At 35.0% G+C, this 17721-nt stretch overlaps 1 protein-coding gene across 2 annotated transcripts in view; it reads right to left on the reverse strand.

The window, feature by feature from the left end:
• Positions 1-1298: 1298 nt before the first annotated feature.
• LOC119837830 (inositol polyphosphate-5-phosphatase A) overlaps positions 1299-17721 on the reverse strand; it is a 26064-nt gene continuing 9641 nt past the window's right edge. Inside the window, exons 3-13 of one of the 2 annotated variants that reach the window (XM_038363605.1) lie at positions 11651-11818; positions 11202-11327; positions 9640-9768; positions 8793-8954; positions 8291-8415; positions 7690-7779; positions 7250-7346; positions 6686-6816; positions 5541-5712; positions 4656-4692; positions 1299-1699 (exon numbers count right to left, since the gene is read on the reverse strand). In XM_038363605.1, the coding sequence (XP_038219533.1) occupies positions 1554-1699; positions 4656-4692; positions 5541-5712; positions 6686-6816; positions 7250-7346; positions 7690-7779; positions 8291-8415; positions 8793-8954; positions 9640-9768; positions 11202-11327; positions 11651-11818 (1383 nt within the window). In that variant the 3' untranslated portion in view covers positions 1299-1553. Of the gene's footprint in view, positions 1700-2566; positions 4693-5540; positions 5713-6685; positions 6817-7249; positions 7347-7689; positions 7780-8290; positions 8416-8792; positions 8955-9639; positions 9769-11201; positions 11328-11650; positions 11819-17721 lie in introns of those variants that run through there. The other variant, XM_038363604.1, reaches the window with a different exon arrangement.

Consider the following 17721-nt stretch of genomic DNA (forward strand, 5'->3'; position numbering starts at 1 on the left):
TATAGTTATTATTAGATTTTTAGTGGCGAAATCTTACATACCTAAGATGATGACCATGCCTTTATTATGTTAAGTCACAATCTTTGGCCCTAAAACGTATCTCAAGAACTATTGTAGATAATTTATTATAGTTAGGTTTAACGAATAAAGTATAATACAATTATGCCTTTAATATGTCATAGCGGGCAACTGAGCTGGTGGTTCGCGTGATGGTAAGCGATCTCAACTGCCCATGATGAACATTCGAGCTAGTACCTCCACGAAAAAGCCTAAGTCTTACAAGAAATAAGTGTAAAGAGAATTTGTATTGTAATTAATACACATTGCTATTTATATATCTCCTCGTAAGACTATATACTTTAATAAATTAGCAATAAGCATTTTTTATAAAATCCCGTGTCCCCTAGGAGGGTATGGGGTATACGAAATACTTCCGTTTCACTTATCGATTTTCTTTGTGGCCAAGTAAGTGATCAGACTTCTGTGTCCTATCATAGCAAGACATTTTTCATTTTGTGAGGCTCTACCGGGAATCGAATCCAGGATCCTCAGGACCGTCTATATGCCTATACCAATATATAATAGTACCTTTTGATTATATGTTTAATTTAAAAGGAATCAAGAACAATGATACACATATTGATAACTAGTTTGTCGCCAGCTTCGTTCGCTTAGTTACACAAAAATATACATTAAATCTAGGGGCCTAACTCACTGGACTGATTTGGCTAAAATTTGGAAAAAACGGTTGTACTTACGACATAAAATATTTTTATCCCGGAAATCCCACGAGAACGGAAACTACGTCAGGAAAGCTCCGAGACTACCGTTTCCTACGTTTACTACGCAGGCGGAACCGCGGGCGGAAAGCTAGTCTATTTATATACCTAAGTATAGCAGCTAGCTCTTTCTGAATAACCACATATTTATTGCCATAGTATTTTTAATCTAGCCAACTATATAGCGCCAAAATGGCCAGATTACTACGTTGCTATGGTAACCTCTAGTTTACATCATGTTGATGTAGAAACTTATGGTGTTTCAATCTACCTATCAACTCCAGCGCGTGTTTACCACGTTGCCATGGTAACCAATGCGTAATCCTCTTTAGATTAGGTTTTGCGACTTGATTGATTCAAAAATCTTCCTTATATCGTATACATTCCGAACCCGTTGCTATGGTTACCATTTCCTCCCCATTTATGCAGATTTTTGCTTACCTCTACGCACGTGTAAATTGTGTGTTTAATTTTTATGAGTATATGATTAACAATTAATTAGTTATATATATATATATATATATATATTTTGCCAACTAACGAACAAGTACTGATTCATTATTGGCTACCGTATATTCTTGTTGCTATGGTTACCAAAGTGACACCATTATTTAGTTTGATTACACTTCTACACACGTTTCTGTGGTAACCAACATAGCTTGCTCCTTCTTGTTTAAAGACCTCATCCTAGATAGACTAAATTCAAAACCTAACATTTAATTTATCGCTCACTTAACCAACATAAGCGTCTAGTACTAAAATCTAGACATGCATCTAGATATCGGTTTCTTTAAACAAATTATTCGGCGTATTATTGAAGCAAATGTATCGACTTTGCGTTTCAACAGCGTCGTTATCTTGGACGTCCAGATTTACGCATTTCGGCGAAGTTTCTGTGTGGAACTCGTGTCTGTATGTGCCTGAAATTAAATACATTCAATTTAAATTTTGATATGAATAAAATGTATGTATTAATATAAAATATGTAACTATTGGTGATGGATATATGACTCCTATTCAAATATCTTTGTTTAGATATAATTTTATTTTGTTCACGAACTTTTTAGACATAGATTATTTTATATTATACCTATATCTTATAAATTTGTGAGTTTCTGTCATTGTAGGGGATATTTTCTGGAGCAACTGTCCCTGCTTATCTCAGATACAGTGGGACCGACCTCGACAAAACTTTCCATTACAGATTGTTGGCAGTTACAGATATTATGTTATTTCCTACGTTCGATTATATAAAAACAAGAATTACAGTTTAACACAACATATATAGAAATATGATTTAGATTCAATTTAATAGTATCAAAACACATAAAAACATCAAATAGTGCATAAAAGGTGTACTTACAAGCATCAGAAGTGGGATGGAAAAACGTGAACCAATCTACGATACACTGTCTACTATAGCATTCTATACTATTGGGTATTAACTATTAAACACTTAACGGATTTAAAACACGATTTAATTCAGTCACGCTATTTTTATGTAACTGTTATTCGATTTAAAAGAGAAGTGTTTTTAAATAACAAAAACAGTAAACTTAACTACAAAACGCAATCCTAATTTAATTAAGATGAAAGCAATGTTATCGGTAACTTAAAATCTTTATTCTTTCATTAACTAATAAACTTCAAAATTTGTATTTTAAGATAGCATACCTTTATATTGATGCATTTACGAAAAAAAAATTTTAAACAAAAACACGCACACGTCTTAGCTTACTTACATGCGTCTACAAAAGGAAAAAAATAGCAAAAAATAAAAACATATAAAATACTAGGAATGTTTATTAAGCACCACGTAACATTACACTTAGACGATTACCATGCTACAATGACTTGACAGCAATAGCATAAATTTTAAAAACAGCATCAAAAACGGTATAGCATATGCAAAGCACTATCCAAATAACCAACAAAACTAACCCATGCTATTGTCATCAAATCAAACATACAACAAAAATTGCACAAAGCCTTCAATTAACATAGAATGTGTAATTAATAAAGTCGTGAGACGTTATTAGAAAATAACGAAATATTAAGTATATCATATTTACTCTACTAGTAGTGCTAGTAGTTCGTGACAAACTACTAGTAAATCCTTTTGCTAAACATACATTACGACTAGAAACATTTACTGTTAATGAACTTGTTAAAAATGCAAGTTATATGTCAGTCTAATTCAAAATGAAAACTTGTAACTGTCCCCACGACCGCTCGCTGCGACGGTCGAAGCGAGACTGAGCGATAGCGTACACAATGTGTATTAAAAAGTACAAGTACCCGCATTGCGTATAATTTTTAAGTTATCACTTTAAGTACAAAATTATTTAAGCAATAATTACTGGTGTGTCGTTTGCGAGGAAATATATGTCAAGACTAAATATTCAATTAATAAAACCTTATACACAAAAATAAGGGCTAAATATAATACTTTTATACACTGAGTACTTTAACTATACTTTTATCCCTTTCGCACCTGCATACTGATAGCACCAGAAAAGGACAGACGATCATCTTGAGTAAAGCTAGACTAGAATAATAAAGATTTGGTATAATTTCACCTTAAGTAAGCACAGCTAGCTGCATTTCAAATCAAATAGAAAGGCAAATGCGTTTTTTATGAAATACTATTTTTTAAATTCACTATTTGCCGTGCATTCGACTAGTCTATAATAAAATCTTAAAATAAGTACTATATTAAGTATAAATTGGTTCGAATTGCATTAAATGCATGCGCAATAAATGCATGCATATCGTTTGCATTAAGCGTCAGATTTGCAATAACATTGGTTACAAAGAAATATCTAAACTACACGACAGCCTTAGGAAATTGAAATGTACAATTTTGATTCAAACAAATTGAGACATTACGTCAGTGTCAAAGATTTCATCTTGGAATTAAAATTATTCCAAATTCGAATTTCGTCCGATCGAATTGAATTACGTCAATTTAATTCCATATTTAAAAATAATCGAGCACGATTAGATAAAGTCTATTCTTATTAAAAATAAATACAACTCGACCGAACAACGTCAAAATAAAATCTAAAACATTGGAATTTATATCATTCCAAATTCAAAATTCACAGTTCGATTGAATCAAATCCCATACGTCAGAAAAAGTGAATGTTGTATTTTTTACAACAATTTATATTACGTCAAATAAGATCACAAATCAATTTCCACAGACTGCATAACATCAAGTGCAACAATTGAAGCAACTACAATTGACTTTACGAGCGCGGCGTCTACAAAAACCGTAGCACTTCAACGCCAAACAACACAACCCTCCTTTCCTACTATTATCCGACTTGCACGACTCCTTACTATCTAACCGTTGCAATTTGGTCACATCGTCTGTCTCACTCAACAGTCGATCCAACCGATTCTTCAATTGCGTAGGCGACACGCTGCGATCGCGCGCCAATTTCGATTTCAAATCGATGCAGACATCGATTATTTCGGTTTGGTCCTCCGAGCCGGAAACTTCGACCGGCGAATGCGAATCGATACTCTCCGGCGTGTACGGATCGACACACTGTTTCGCGCTCAATAGCGTTGTGTCTATATCGTTTACGTATATATCGTTATAGCTGGAATAGTCAGCGCTAGTTATTTCCACGTACGGTATGCGTAAAATTTTCTCATTCAACGAGCCGGTGCGGGTTCTTTTTAATCTATATTCGTCGGATAATAGTTTGTCCGGGTGGCTGCCGGATAGAATGGTTTTTTGGCTTTTCGTTGCGTACAAGTCTGGATCTGTGGGCAGTCTAGGTAGCCTAGGCCTAGGGGTGGGGGTCAATCGTGCGCACGAGCAAAGAACACACGGTATTCTATTCTCACAACACTCTACTGTACCTCGGTCGCTTTGCAGCATCACTCGTAAATATATCGGCTGAAATAAAACAATTATCTTCACTTTCTTCAGATGGTTGGGTTATTAATTGCAACTAATATTTCAGGCTTTAAGCGTACAATCTTGGACTTCAAAAAATTATTTAATACAGCTAAGTAATATTCATATCATATTTTCTACTAAAGGCTTTAGCTAAATTTACCCTTGCACATGGTTCAAATATATAAGGTGATTAATTTGAATATTATAGTAGCAAAAGAAATCAATGTAAATCTAGTAAGAAGTGTAAAATGAAATAGTTTTTTAAAGCATGCCATTAATGTTTCTGCTTTTAATACAAAATTTATTTAGAATAAGCTCTCGTATAGCCTTAAATATTATAAAGAGAATTTTATTGTGCATTTAAATATAAAACTGCTCGTTGTAAATAATTAAAAAATACTAAAATTTACATTGCTCGTTATATAATGTCTATCATAAATTTATTCTAAAAAAAATATTATGGAAGATTTAAGTAGATATTATATATTGTTTTTAAAACTTTTAATATTATTGAAGATAATATATATATATATATATATATATATATATATATATATATATATATATATATATATATATATATATATATATATATATATATATATATATATATATATATATATATATATATATATATATATATATATATATATATATATATATATATATATATATATATATATATAAATCATGAGTAATCATGAGTTAAATGAGTCTTAAAAATCATGAGTTTAACTATATAGGTAGAAATCCACATATAGTAGAAAATGTACCACATATGATATAAAAACTACTATACATGGTAGAAAATATACCACGTTTGGTATAAAACAGTACAAACCCACCTTGTGGTCTCCCATGCACGTAGCGTCACCGATCACGCCGTATTCATTGCGTCGTCTGGTCGGCGCGTCTATCAGTCGCCTCAGCTCTGAAGTGTCACCCGTTTTTGGTGACCCCTCCGATTGGTTCCTGACCAGTTTGCGACGGGAGGGTGACGTTTCCGAGTCGGACACTCTGAGGACGGATACTCAAGCTCAAATCGGAACTCAACCTCACAAAAATAATCCTAATAAAGCAGCAGATAGATTAAAAAAGAAGATAGTAGATAGATTTAAAAAGAGATAATAAGAATTAATTGTCTTTCGGTCTGTTTGTCTCTGCGATTTTAATGGGCTATAGAACGTAAAAAGTAAGAGATAAAAAAAAACTTATAAATAATCCAACAGTGGGTAGTTTGATGAGAGCAAAAACACAAGAGACAAAGTCACCAATTCGTAATTACACTAAAAAAAGTATGGTATAAAAATAGCATTGGAAGAATTACAAAATTGAAAAAAACTTCCAAAGACAAAACCACGCGACGAACACACCACGCTATGGTCAAAATTGATATAAAAAAAAAATACAAAACAACATCAATTTTGGATGATCCCTTCAAGGTGTTCACTCACTGTTTTTTGTCATACATAGTGCGCGACATGAGCCTGAAAATTTTTTAACAGTATCTTATATTAAATTTTCTTTGTAAGAGATTAATTGAACATTGAACAGAGGGCATGAAACATTTTTAATTGTTTAAAAAAACTTGGATAAAAATTTATATAGTATGAAGAACGTATTACTTTTCTATTTAATAAAAATGATCACTGTGATTTTGATGACGATGATAATGATGATGATGATGATGATGAACAATACATAAAAGTCATGCAAATATTTCATATTGAGATGTTAAATAATTATTTTTAACACAATCCTAAACTGCCTTATAATTGAAATATGATGGCGATAAGGATCACGGTGATTTGGTGATTATGATGAGCATGAGAATCGTAGCGGGCAACAGAGCTGGTGATTCGTCTGATGGTAAGCGATCACCACCATGTATCATGATGATGATGATGATGATAGTGATACTGATAATGATGATTATGATGATGATAATGATGATGACGATGATGATGGTGATGATGATAGTGACAATCACCTGGCGTTGATGGCCTGCTGCACGCTGGTCGGGTCCGCAATGCTCTTCCTGCTGACGGTGTTGACGGGCACGCTGAGAGCGTCTATCTCGGCCATGCTGCCCTTCTTCTCAAGCTTTTTACCCGGACTCCACTGGAAATGTGGAGACGAATATGAAAAAAGTACAAGCACAAACTTAAAAACAAATATATAAAACACTATAATATATCTAATATATAAAATTCTCGCGACACAGTTTTCGTTGGCGTATTCCTTTGAAACGGCTTGACCGATTTTGATGAAATTTTTTGTGCTTATCCGGTATCTATGAGAATCGGCCAACATCTATTTTTCGTACCCCTAAATGATAAGAGTAAGGCAGAACAGCGTTTGCCGGGTGCAGCTAGTCCATTCTTTAAAAATTTCACATGAATAAAGCATTTCAATGCTTTAATAAGGAACACATCAAGATATAAGATTATTTGATTTGATTTGATTTGATTTGATTTAATTTGATTTGATTTGATTTGATTTGATTTGATTTGATTTGATTTGATTTGATTTGATTTGATTTGATTTGTATCACCTGGTTTTGCTTCGCCGGCGACGCAGACCTCGCCGGACTACTGTCCGATGACGACAATCTGCCACTGCCGCTATCCGTGGAATCGGTTACCGATTTCCTAAAAACAACAACATTACCATTTTTAACCGACCTCCAAACAATAAGAAGTTATTTACAACTAGCGATCCGCCCCGGCTTCGCCCGTAGTACGTGTATAGCCTATATAGGGATCACCTTCATATTCAACGGTGAATTAATTTTTCAAAACGATTCAGTAGTTCCTGCGAGTAGCGCGTTCAAACACACAAACAAACTTGCTATGTTTATTTTTCTAGTAGATATAATCAATGAACACGGTTTAATTATCGTTTTTTTTTAAGGCACAAGAAGGCTCTCAAGGAGAGTAGAAACGTACCACGGACTAAGCCGGGGCGGAACGCTAGTTTTGAATAAACACTAACCTGGAGTGATGGACTCTATTTTCCGTACGATCTTGGACCAATAATCTCGCTGATTGAGATAAAAGTATTCGATCACACCACGCGGGGCATCTGAAAGAGATACAAGTAAAAAAAATGATAGATTATCTGCGCCCCGCGGTCCCACCCGCGTAAGTCCGTAACCCGTAGGAATATCGGGATAAAAAGTTTCCTATATGTTACTCCAGTTGTCCAGATGTCTACGTACCAAATTTAATTGCAATCGGTTCAGTAATTTTTGTGTGAAAGAGCCACACACACACACACACAAACACACACACACACACACACACACACACACACACACACACACCATACTTTGTTAATGTACAAAGTGAGTCAATTTGTATTGTAATTTGTTTGTATCACTAAAGCGCATAAAAGGACTGGAAAGGATACGGAAAGGAAGGTGACCTCCAGTTCCCCCCCCCCCCTTACCGTGCAAAACACAGCACGCAACTATTTCACGTAGATTCTGTACGGGTGTGGTACTTCCCCCGTGCGAGCTGGCCCAATTCGTGCCGAAGCGTGCTCGACTCGCACATTAAACTACGTCTATTTATTTTTTTGAATATACCCTCACCTGGTCTTCATATAATGTGTGGGCAGATGCACATCCTCCTCGAACGGGTACGAGGGAGGAAATTTCACGGGAAATTCGTACAGGTGCGGCCGCAAGGCTTCCAACTCTTTGTCGTATTTCAGTAGCTGCGAAGGAATATTTTTTTTTATGATTAAATATAACTACATAACACATGGACATTCTATTAAAACAATGCTATAAATTTTACTTATTTTAATGTTAATCATATTAACATTAAAATAAGTAAAATTCCCGCCACAGTAATCGAATTTCTTCTACTCTTTCGGTTTCATGTGCCTAAGGGGCACCCCACGCCATCTATTGAGATGATTAAGAACCATCACAACCAATACGAAACATTATTTCAATGATTACAATATTGTATCGATGGAACGCGGCCTTTGTTAAGTTTTTTTTTATTTCTATAAAACTAAAAATTAAACTTTTCCCCATCGCCATTTCTCCCGCGGGTCTCTACTCTACTTCCGCCGACTACCCTCACCCAAGACTCGCGGAATATCTTCTGGTGGTCCACGTGCGCGAACTCCTTCTTGCCGATGGTGAGCACGGTCCTGTCGTCACCCTTGGACCGGTACTGGAGCTTCGTGGAGTCCACGCTGGTGCCGTTCTGCACGCGGCTGGCCTGCAGGTCCTCTGTCACCTTCTGTGAGAGAAATTACAGCGGAATATGACAAGTTTAAAAAATAAAGTGATTCACGGCAGTCGTAGGGGGGAGGGGGGGGGGGGGGCACAATTGAATAAGTCCGAATTATGATGCAAAAAAACTAAGATCATATGAGAAGCATAAGGTTTCATATAAAAGAAACTGGCTTTTGAAATTGGTTTATGATAAAAAAACATATAAAAATCTATTTTTATATATGTTTTTATGTCTGTATATTGCATATATATACATTTTCAGTTCATAATCGCACCTCCTGCCCATATATTCCTATTATTTTTACAGCGTCTCCTTGACCACCAGGTTGTCTGGAAGAGATCGCTGCCTTACCGATAAAACCTCTTGTTCTTGAATGTGTATAACATGTACATTCTTTTACTTTCGTTTCTCTCATCAATTATGTTTACACACAATAGTGCTTTTTTTTGTTTGTTTGTAAATCTATATATATATAAAATTCTCGTGTCACAGTTTTCGTTGCCATACTCCTCCGAAACGGCTTGACCGATTCCTCTGAAATTTGGTAAGCATATTGGGTAGGTCTGAGAATCGGCCAACATCTATTTTTTATCCCGATATTCCTACGGGATACGGACTTACGCGGGTGAAACCGCGGGGCGCAGCTAGTGTCATATAAAAATGGCTGCTCCAATAAATATACAATCACCTTAACAACAGCTCCGGTGTCGGTGCGAAAATTAAAGTCACCAAATATGAAATATGGCGCCGCGTTCACGTCGGAGTGCAGGTGACGCAGCGTGTGACGCAATGCGCGACGTCTGCTGCGGCAATACACCTTAAAACAAAGAAAAAAAACAGAGTGTTTAGAAAAAAAATACATAGTATTGTACTAAATTTAATTTTTAGTTTTATAGCATTGAAATGCTTTATGAATGGGAAATTTTGAAAGAATAGAAAAAATTTGATCACGAGGCGGGATTCGAACCCGCGTTTCTTGCCTAACCGTAACAATGGTTGGCAAGAAACGCGTAATTAGTAATTGCTACGGTTAGGCAAGAAACGCGGGTTCGAATCCCGACTCGTGATCAATTTTTTTCTATTCTTTCAAAATTTCTCATAGTATTGTACTAATTATTACAAATTTAAACATCTATCTATAATTAAAATGCAAAATTTATATTATTTTAAAAGAGCAACTACAGAGTTTCTAGCCAGCTCTTCTCTGTAGAAATTGTTTTCCGAACCGGTGGTAAATGTTATAACTGTGTAATATGACGATTCTAAAGTGCTTCTATAGCAAGTCTAGTTGAATGAATAAATGAGTTTGAGTTTGAGTTTATCACTCATTAAAAAAATATATATACTAAGTATATGTATAAAGCAATCGAGATTAGATATAATATTATGTATTTATTTATTTATAAGGAGGAACGTTGGCTCTTTAGATAGTTTTTCTAGTTTAAAAGGCAATGTATATAGTTATGTAAGGTAAATTGTTTTAGGTAAAATAAAGATTTTATTTAATGTACTGTTCTGAAAAAAACTTTTTTAGTTGAACTAGGCACGAGCTAATCGCTCACTGGTACAAAATTTCGCCTTTTTGTGTGTCGGATTATCCATATATCGAGTAAGGAATATACAGGATAATTTTTACTTAAATCAGCGTATTAAAAACTATACATTCCACTAGCTGCACCCGGCAAACGCTGTTCTGCCTTACTCTGATCATTTAGAGATATGAAAAATAGATGTTAGCCGATTCTCAAACGTACCCGATATGCACACAAAATTTCATAAGAATCGGTCAAGCCGTTTCGTAGGAGTATGGCAACGAAAACTGTGACACGAGAATTTTATATATTAGATTGAGCGGAATAATAATAATAATAATTCTTTATTTGCATAATGTGTGTACAAAAGTTAACAGATATTACAACACGGTCAACACATTAGCCACAACGGGCATGCAATTTTATTAGCTCCGCGTCATTATATCTAAATTACATTAAAAATTACATTAATTGTTGTATCATAAAAACATTCAGTAAACAAAATATTCAAAAGTCAAAGTTAGCGCAAGTTCACAAATTTAAAAATTCGGATACATTGTAGAAATTTTTACGTAGTACAGCAGGACACCCTGTATATAGGTATACATCAATAAGAGGAGAAAATCAACCAAAAACGATGCGAGAATGGGAAAAAAGTACATCTTTTTGAGTACATATTTCGGTAGATCTAAAACAAATAATTAATGAATACACTCACAGATGGAAAAGGCTCCAACGCCAGCAGGTTGGACGCATCGTGAAACAGGTGTATGTTCACGAACTCCACGGCCGTGCCGCGGATCGACCAGCGCGTGCGCATGAAACCTTTGCGCGACCATTTGCACTGGACAAATTGATTTTTTTTTTGTGTATGAAAAATTTTACGGAAAACATATGGAAAAAAGCCGATTGGAATTATATAACAAACAGAGCTATTTTACACTAATGTTAATGTTTCTAATTGAATCAGAGTTTTGTTACAGTTATTACAAAAATTAATTACATGCGTAAAAACCGTTGCAAGAATATTAAAAAAAACATACATGTCTTAAAATCTTCAATTGAATACTCTATTGGTTATGACACAACCGTCTATTTTAAACAAACAAACTAATTGTGAAATTTTTAAATATTCCCACCGATCCCACTTCTGATAACCAAACTTACCTCGGGAAAAAAATGCTGCGGAAACTTGACCTTCTCCTTCGTTGTGACCTTCTCAATGTTGCCACTATTCACCTCCCTCCCAGACACTTCCACGTAGTTCCTCTTCTCGAAGTCCCATATCTTGAGATCGGCGAGCGACGTATGGGCGAAATACATGTTTCCCAGTGCCTGAAAGAAGACATTAATTTCTATTTATTTATGACAAATGTATATGTTTGTTTATTTTATATGTTTATTATCAAATATTTTTATTAAACACTTTTATTTATCTATGAGAACCTCATAATTACAAAAATAATTACACGTGGGCAGCTGAAAATCAGCGCTGTTCGGGGGTTAAAGCCCGTCAGCATGGCTGATTGCCATGTTCATTTTTTATGTTAATTTTCAATTTACATTAGTTTTAATTTTTAAATTATATTAGTTTTGTTATGTGGCAATAAATCTTGTTAAGCAACAAAGCTTTCAAATAGTGGTTTTAGAAGTGTTTAGTCAGTTGTTAAAAACGCGAAATTAGGACTTCACAGTAGACACTATGCGGGCATCTTAGGGTTACCGCACAAACGCGAAACCCAACCACGAAACGCTTGTGCAACCTGGAAGATATCGTTGATACGCGATAAGGTGTGGTGTACTGTGTTAATCTCTCTATTGTATGCAAGCTGTTAGCCCTAATTACAGCCTATGTCACTCAGTGAAGATGTAGGTTGCTAATGGTGTAAGAATTTTAAAGCGGTCTAGCGTGAAAACGTTACAAACATTTATAAAGGCCCGTTTCCCTCAGTTTCAAGTCCATTCCTCCTTTCCAGTCATTAATTCTTTCCTTGCCCTTTATCTCTTTTCCCTTAAAAGTGGGTAGCGCATGGGCGTTGGTGATCGCTTACACATCATCGAACCAACAACTCAGCCGCCCGCTACTGGTATAAAAAACATACGACTTTCCCTCTTTATAATATTAGTGTAGATTAGTAGTAATTAATTTTTTAATTTTTAATTTGCGATGGTTAATGTTTTTAATGATTGGGTTCGAGTTTGCTGTTGTTAGTTGGACCGCATATTACAATGATATTGAATTAAATTGAATGAATTTACAATTGTGATAAACAAGAAAGTGTATACAAATATATTTTAGCTATCTGTAACACAAAATGTTTACAAATAAATCAATTGTAGCATCAGAAGTTTTAAAAACATATAAGCATACGACGCAATGTGTTTGAATAGTTTTTAAATAGTATTTTCTTGTTTGATTTTACGCGAGTATTATACATTTAGAAATTAAAAACTTCTTAACGGATTTTAAACGCGATTTATTCATTATATTATTAACCCGACGTTTCGAACACTTTACAGCGAGCGTGGTCACGGGGAGATTGGTTTTTAAATATAATAATTAACCCAAGTTCGCTGGGGTTACATTTTAAAGCTGTTCGTAAACGCGCTAATCTCAGGAACTACTGGTCCTATTCAGCGATGGTTAGTCCATTATTTAGGAGGGCTGTGTAACATCATGTACGTCGTGGGTAAAACCGCGGGACCCAGCCAGTCTTTAATGAAATATCTTTGAAATAAACGCAGAAATCAAATACATAAATTTCCTAACCTTCATAAGAAAATCGATTTTTTTTTATGACAGTAGATAGAATATACTTTAAATGCTTACTTCATGTTACGATTGCAATCGTAATAAAATAATATAATTGCAATTCTGTATTCGCAGTATAGCAGTGGTGGCTCAGTGGTGAGATCCTCGGACTTCAAAATCGATAAGTCGGGGTTCGAGACCGGGCGAGCGTGCAGGAAATAAATTGATATTTCAATTTATCTGCACATGTGGATAACATCACCACTGCTTAAACCGGTGAAGGGAAACATCGTGAGGAAACCGGCATATCCAAGAATCAAGTTTCGACATGTGACAACATGCACTTGGCCAGCGTGGTTGATTCTGGCCTGAACCCTAATAGGAGGCGTCCCAGCAGTGGGAACTATATGGGCTGATGATGATGATTCGCAGTATAAAATGTCACGTATCAAAAGTAATTTTTGCAATAACTACCCAACTTGTTACCATCCGAAATTATGACTGAACAAACTTTTAAAATCAACAAATATTTTAAAATTTTCTGACAACAAAAACTTCTGGAAAAATCCTATAGACGTTTTTAAAGAAGCCACACAAAGCACATACACTAATAGGCTTACGTATATCGTAATGGTTATTTTTATGTCTGTTATATTTAATCCTTTTATCTGGTTTTAATACCTACTCAACAGTTACATCCAATACATACAATTATATATTTATTATACATATATTACTAGCTGCACCGGCATTGCTGATTTGCTTTACTTTTTCATTACGAAAAACTAGCTGCGCCCTGCAGTTTCACCCGCGTAATTCCGTATCCCGTAGGAATATCGGGATAAAAAGTTGCCTATATGTTATTCCAGTTGTCCAGCTGTCTACGTACCAAATTTCATTGCAATCGGATCAGTAGTTTTTGCGTGAAAGAACAACAAACTCACACACATCCTGATAAACTTTCGCATTTATAATATAAGCAGGAAGTAGGAAGTAGGATTAGTAGGATAAGATAGTAGGATAGATGTTGTCTGATTCTCAAACCTACCCGATGTGCATACAGAATTTCAAAAAAATCGGTCCAGTCGTTTCGGAGGAGTATGGGAGGGATTGTGACACGAGAATTTTATATGTTAGTATTGTCTAAAATAAATGAAATCTACGTATTAGTAATAAATATATCAAAAAAAAACTAGCGGACCGCCCCGGCTTCACTCTTTGTACGTTTTTTCTCTCTATAAGAACACTCCTAGCGCCATAACAATTAAGTTCAGAAAACATTAGCCGAATTGGTCGAGCCATTCTCGAGCAACGCTTAGCAACACATTTGGCGATTCATTATTTATATAGATAGATAATAAGTGGTCTTCGGCAGTAATTTTAATAAAATTCCTTTAAATTTTTTAACATATAACAAAATATTCAATGAAATAGAGGCGTGTTAAAAAAAACTCTAATCTTTCGTCTTTTGGTCATATAGCAATTGACGAAACTTATTAAAAATCTGCTATATTAAATTGTCACAGGAAAAATATCAATTAAACCTCACATTCCAGGCCGACAATGAAGTTGCAAGTCGCCCATATATGTAACTCAATTACACAGCTATAATGATTTTTATAAAGGCTACACACACAGTTCGGTTTATTTTTACTCGCCACTTTATACGTTTAAAAATAAACTAGCTGTGACCCGCGGTTGAAACCGCGTAAGTCCGTATCCCGTAGGAATATCGGTATAAAAAGTGCCTATGTGTTATTTCAGCTGTCCAGCTATCTACGAAGCAAAATAGTATTATTATTCACCAATAGATGTCAGAATCAATCAGAAAAAAACACGAATCGATCGAATCGATTTATCGCCCCCGAAACCCCCTTTGTATTAAATTTCATGAAAATCGTTGGAGCAAGAATTTCTCGTTTAAAGATATAAGATAAGATTCGTCTGCTAAAAGAAAATGACAACATGTCCTCATCATCATCATCATCAGTCTATATTTGTTCCCACTGTAGGAACACTGGTCTCCTATCACATTTCGGGAGGGGAAATTTACCGCAACCGTTCCTGTGGGGAACCTCCCCACCCTCCAAATTTCTAAAATGGGACCAAATGACAACAAATCCCAATCAAACACAAATATAGTGAGTGAGTGAGTGTGTGTGTGTGTGTGAGTGTGTGTGTGTGTGTGTGCTATTCAAGTGTGTGTGTGTGTGTGTGTGTGTGTGTGTGTGTGTGTGATTCAAGTGTGTGTGTGTGTGTGTGTGTGTGTGTGTGTGCGATTCAACTAAGAATAGGTCATTTGAAAATTAGGTTTACTTGAAAATCCTTTCTTCCACTTTAATAACGGTTTTTTTTTTTATCTGTATGACTCTTACTTCAAATTTACATACAAATAATTATTAATTTATAAATTAAGTAATCCTTAAATAATTATTGAGCTATGTCTTAAGTTATAAATTCATTTGAATGAACAAATAAATGGCGCAGAAACAATCCCAATCTTATATCAATCGCAAAGTTAACCAGATTTTTACTAACCAAAACATTATGGTCTACGTGTTTGAATTAAAATTTGAGCTTTAGTATTGTCTTAACTCCGAGTAACACAGACATTAAAAAAGAGAAAACAAAACTCAATGTTGGCGGTAATTTATCTCTTCTAAAAAGTTTACATACGTTCAGAGGAGTTTCCGATCCTTCATTTACTATTTAATTAAATGACTCCACACCAAAAACCCGTTCAATAGCACCTTAACCGGTCTATCTGTTTATGGCACTCATATTTCATTTACACTTCACAACGATATAAAAACGCAATTATCGACGCGTGATAAATAATTAACTTGTAGTACTAATTAAAAACATTTTTTATTATTTACTATTTTGTTTCTACCATTTCAGTGGGAGACAAGATATTTGTTTTAAAGCGAAATTTAAACATATCATCTGTAAGCATATGACAGTAATAAATTCACACACTTTTTACATTAATAAAACTTTAAAGGTCTAAAGGTTGACCTTAAAAAAATTAATGAGTATTATTCACTAGCCGTCCGCCAGTATATCCCGTCCAGTCCAGGCCCGTGGTGCATCCAGATTCGTTCGTGCTACGTCTAATATAGCCTATTTATTACCTACAGCACTCAGGGAGTGATTTGTTCATTACAACCATTACATTTTCCTTGATTTCTTCACCTCCTTCACCACCTTCCTTATCACCCTTTGGTGAAAGAATCTTTTTAATCGGTCCAGTAGTTTGGTACAGATAATTCCAGTTCATTCGCCAGTACAGACAAACATCACAAAAAACTTAAAAACAATCGATTATTTATAAATTGAAGACCTTTTCGGATTCTAAACGCGATTTATTGATTACATTATTAAACGGGGAGACAGCGTCCACGATCGCTGTAGTGTACGAAACATCGGGTAAATAATATAATCAATTTCATATCATTTTTAAATCAATTCCAGCACAATAATAAATCAGAATCGAATTACGATAAGGAAACTATACAGCGATTCTCGAAATGCCCGCAAGCGCTGACGTCACTACACGTATAAGGATTACGGATGTGCCGCTGCGTATGAGATGTGACGTCACGTGAGCTGTGTCGCTCGTGGGGCAGGTGTTAATTGCATTCTTAGCCGACTGCGAAAATAGGAGTTGCGTTTTCTTTTCTTATGGGTGGTGGTGTATTTATATGGTCAGTGGTCGACGTTATATAAATTTTGATCGACCTATTTCGATGACTCTAATATATATGGAGGAAACTTTAGTTTTTTTTTTTGTACGTTTGTAATATTTTCACGCAAAAACCACTGGACCGATTTCAAAAATTCTTTCCCCATTAGAAAACTGCAACTTCATTGAGTGAAATAGGCTTTATATATTTACCACGGGCGAAGCCGGGGCGAACACTAGTGGAAAACGGACATTTTAGTTTGTTGATATTATTTTAGGAGCATGAGAGAAATTTATAATAATAAAACTGTCAGTTTTAAAAGGCTGCGTCTAAATTTAGGTGGCTTGCATATCGTTAGAGCTTGGTACTATAAATCATTTTTAATTTTTCTAGTTCTAGACAAACATTTCTCAATCGGTGTAAAAACACAATTATTGTTGTTAAAATTTATCCCATCCTACTAATATTTAAAATGCGAAAGTTTATAAGGAGCTGCACCCCGCGGTTTTACCCGCATAAGTCCGTATCTTGTTGGAATATCGGCATAAAAAGCTGCATATATGTTATTCCAGTTGTCCAGCTATCTACGTACAAAATTTCATTGCAATCGGTTCAGCAGTATTTGCGTGAAAGAGCAACAAACACACACACATCCTTACAAACTTTCGCATTTATAATATTAAGTAGGATACGCAGTGTACAGTTTGATGACGTCATAGGCGCACATACTTAGTCTGGCCATAAATACTGTTACACTTAATTATAAAAAAATATTACATTTGAATTTCGAATCTGTCATT

Source organism: Zerene cesonia, chromosome 29 (assembly GCF_012273895.1).
Source record: "Zerene cesonia ecotype Mississippi chromosome 29, Zerene_cesonia_1.1, whole genome shotgun sequence".
Lineage (NCBI taxonomy): Eukaryota > Metazoa > Arthropoda > Insecta > Lepidoptera > Pieridae > Zerene > Zerene cesonia.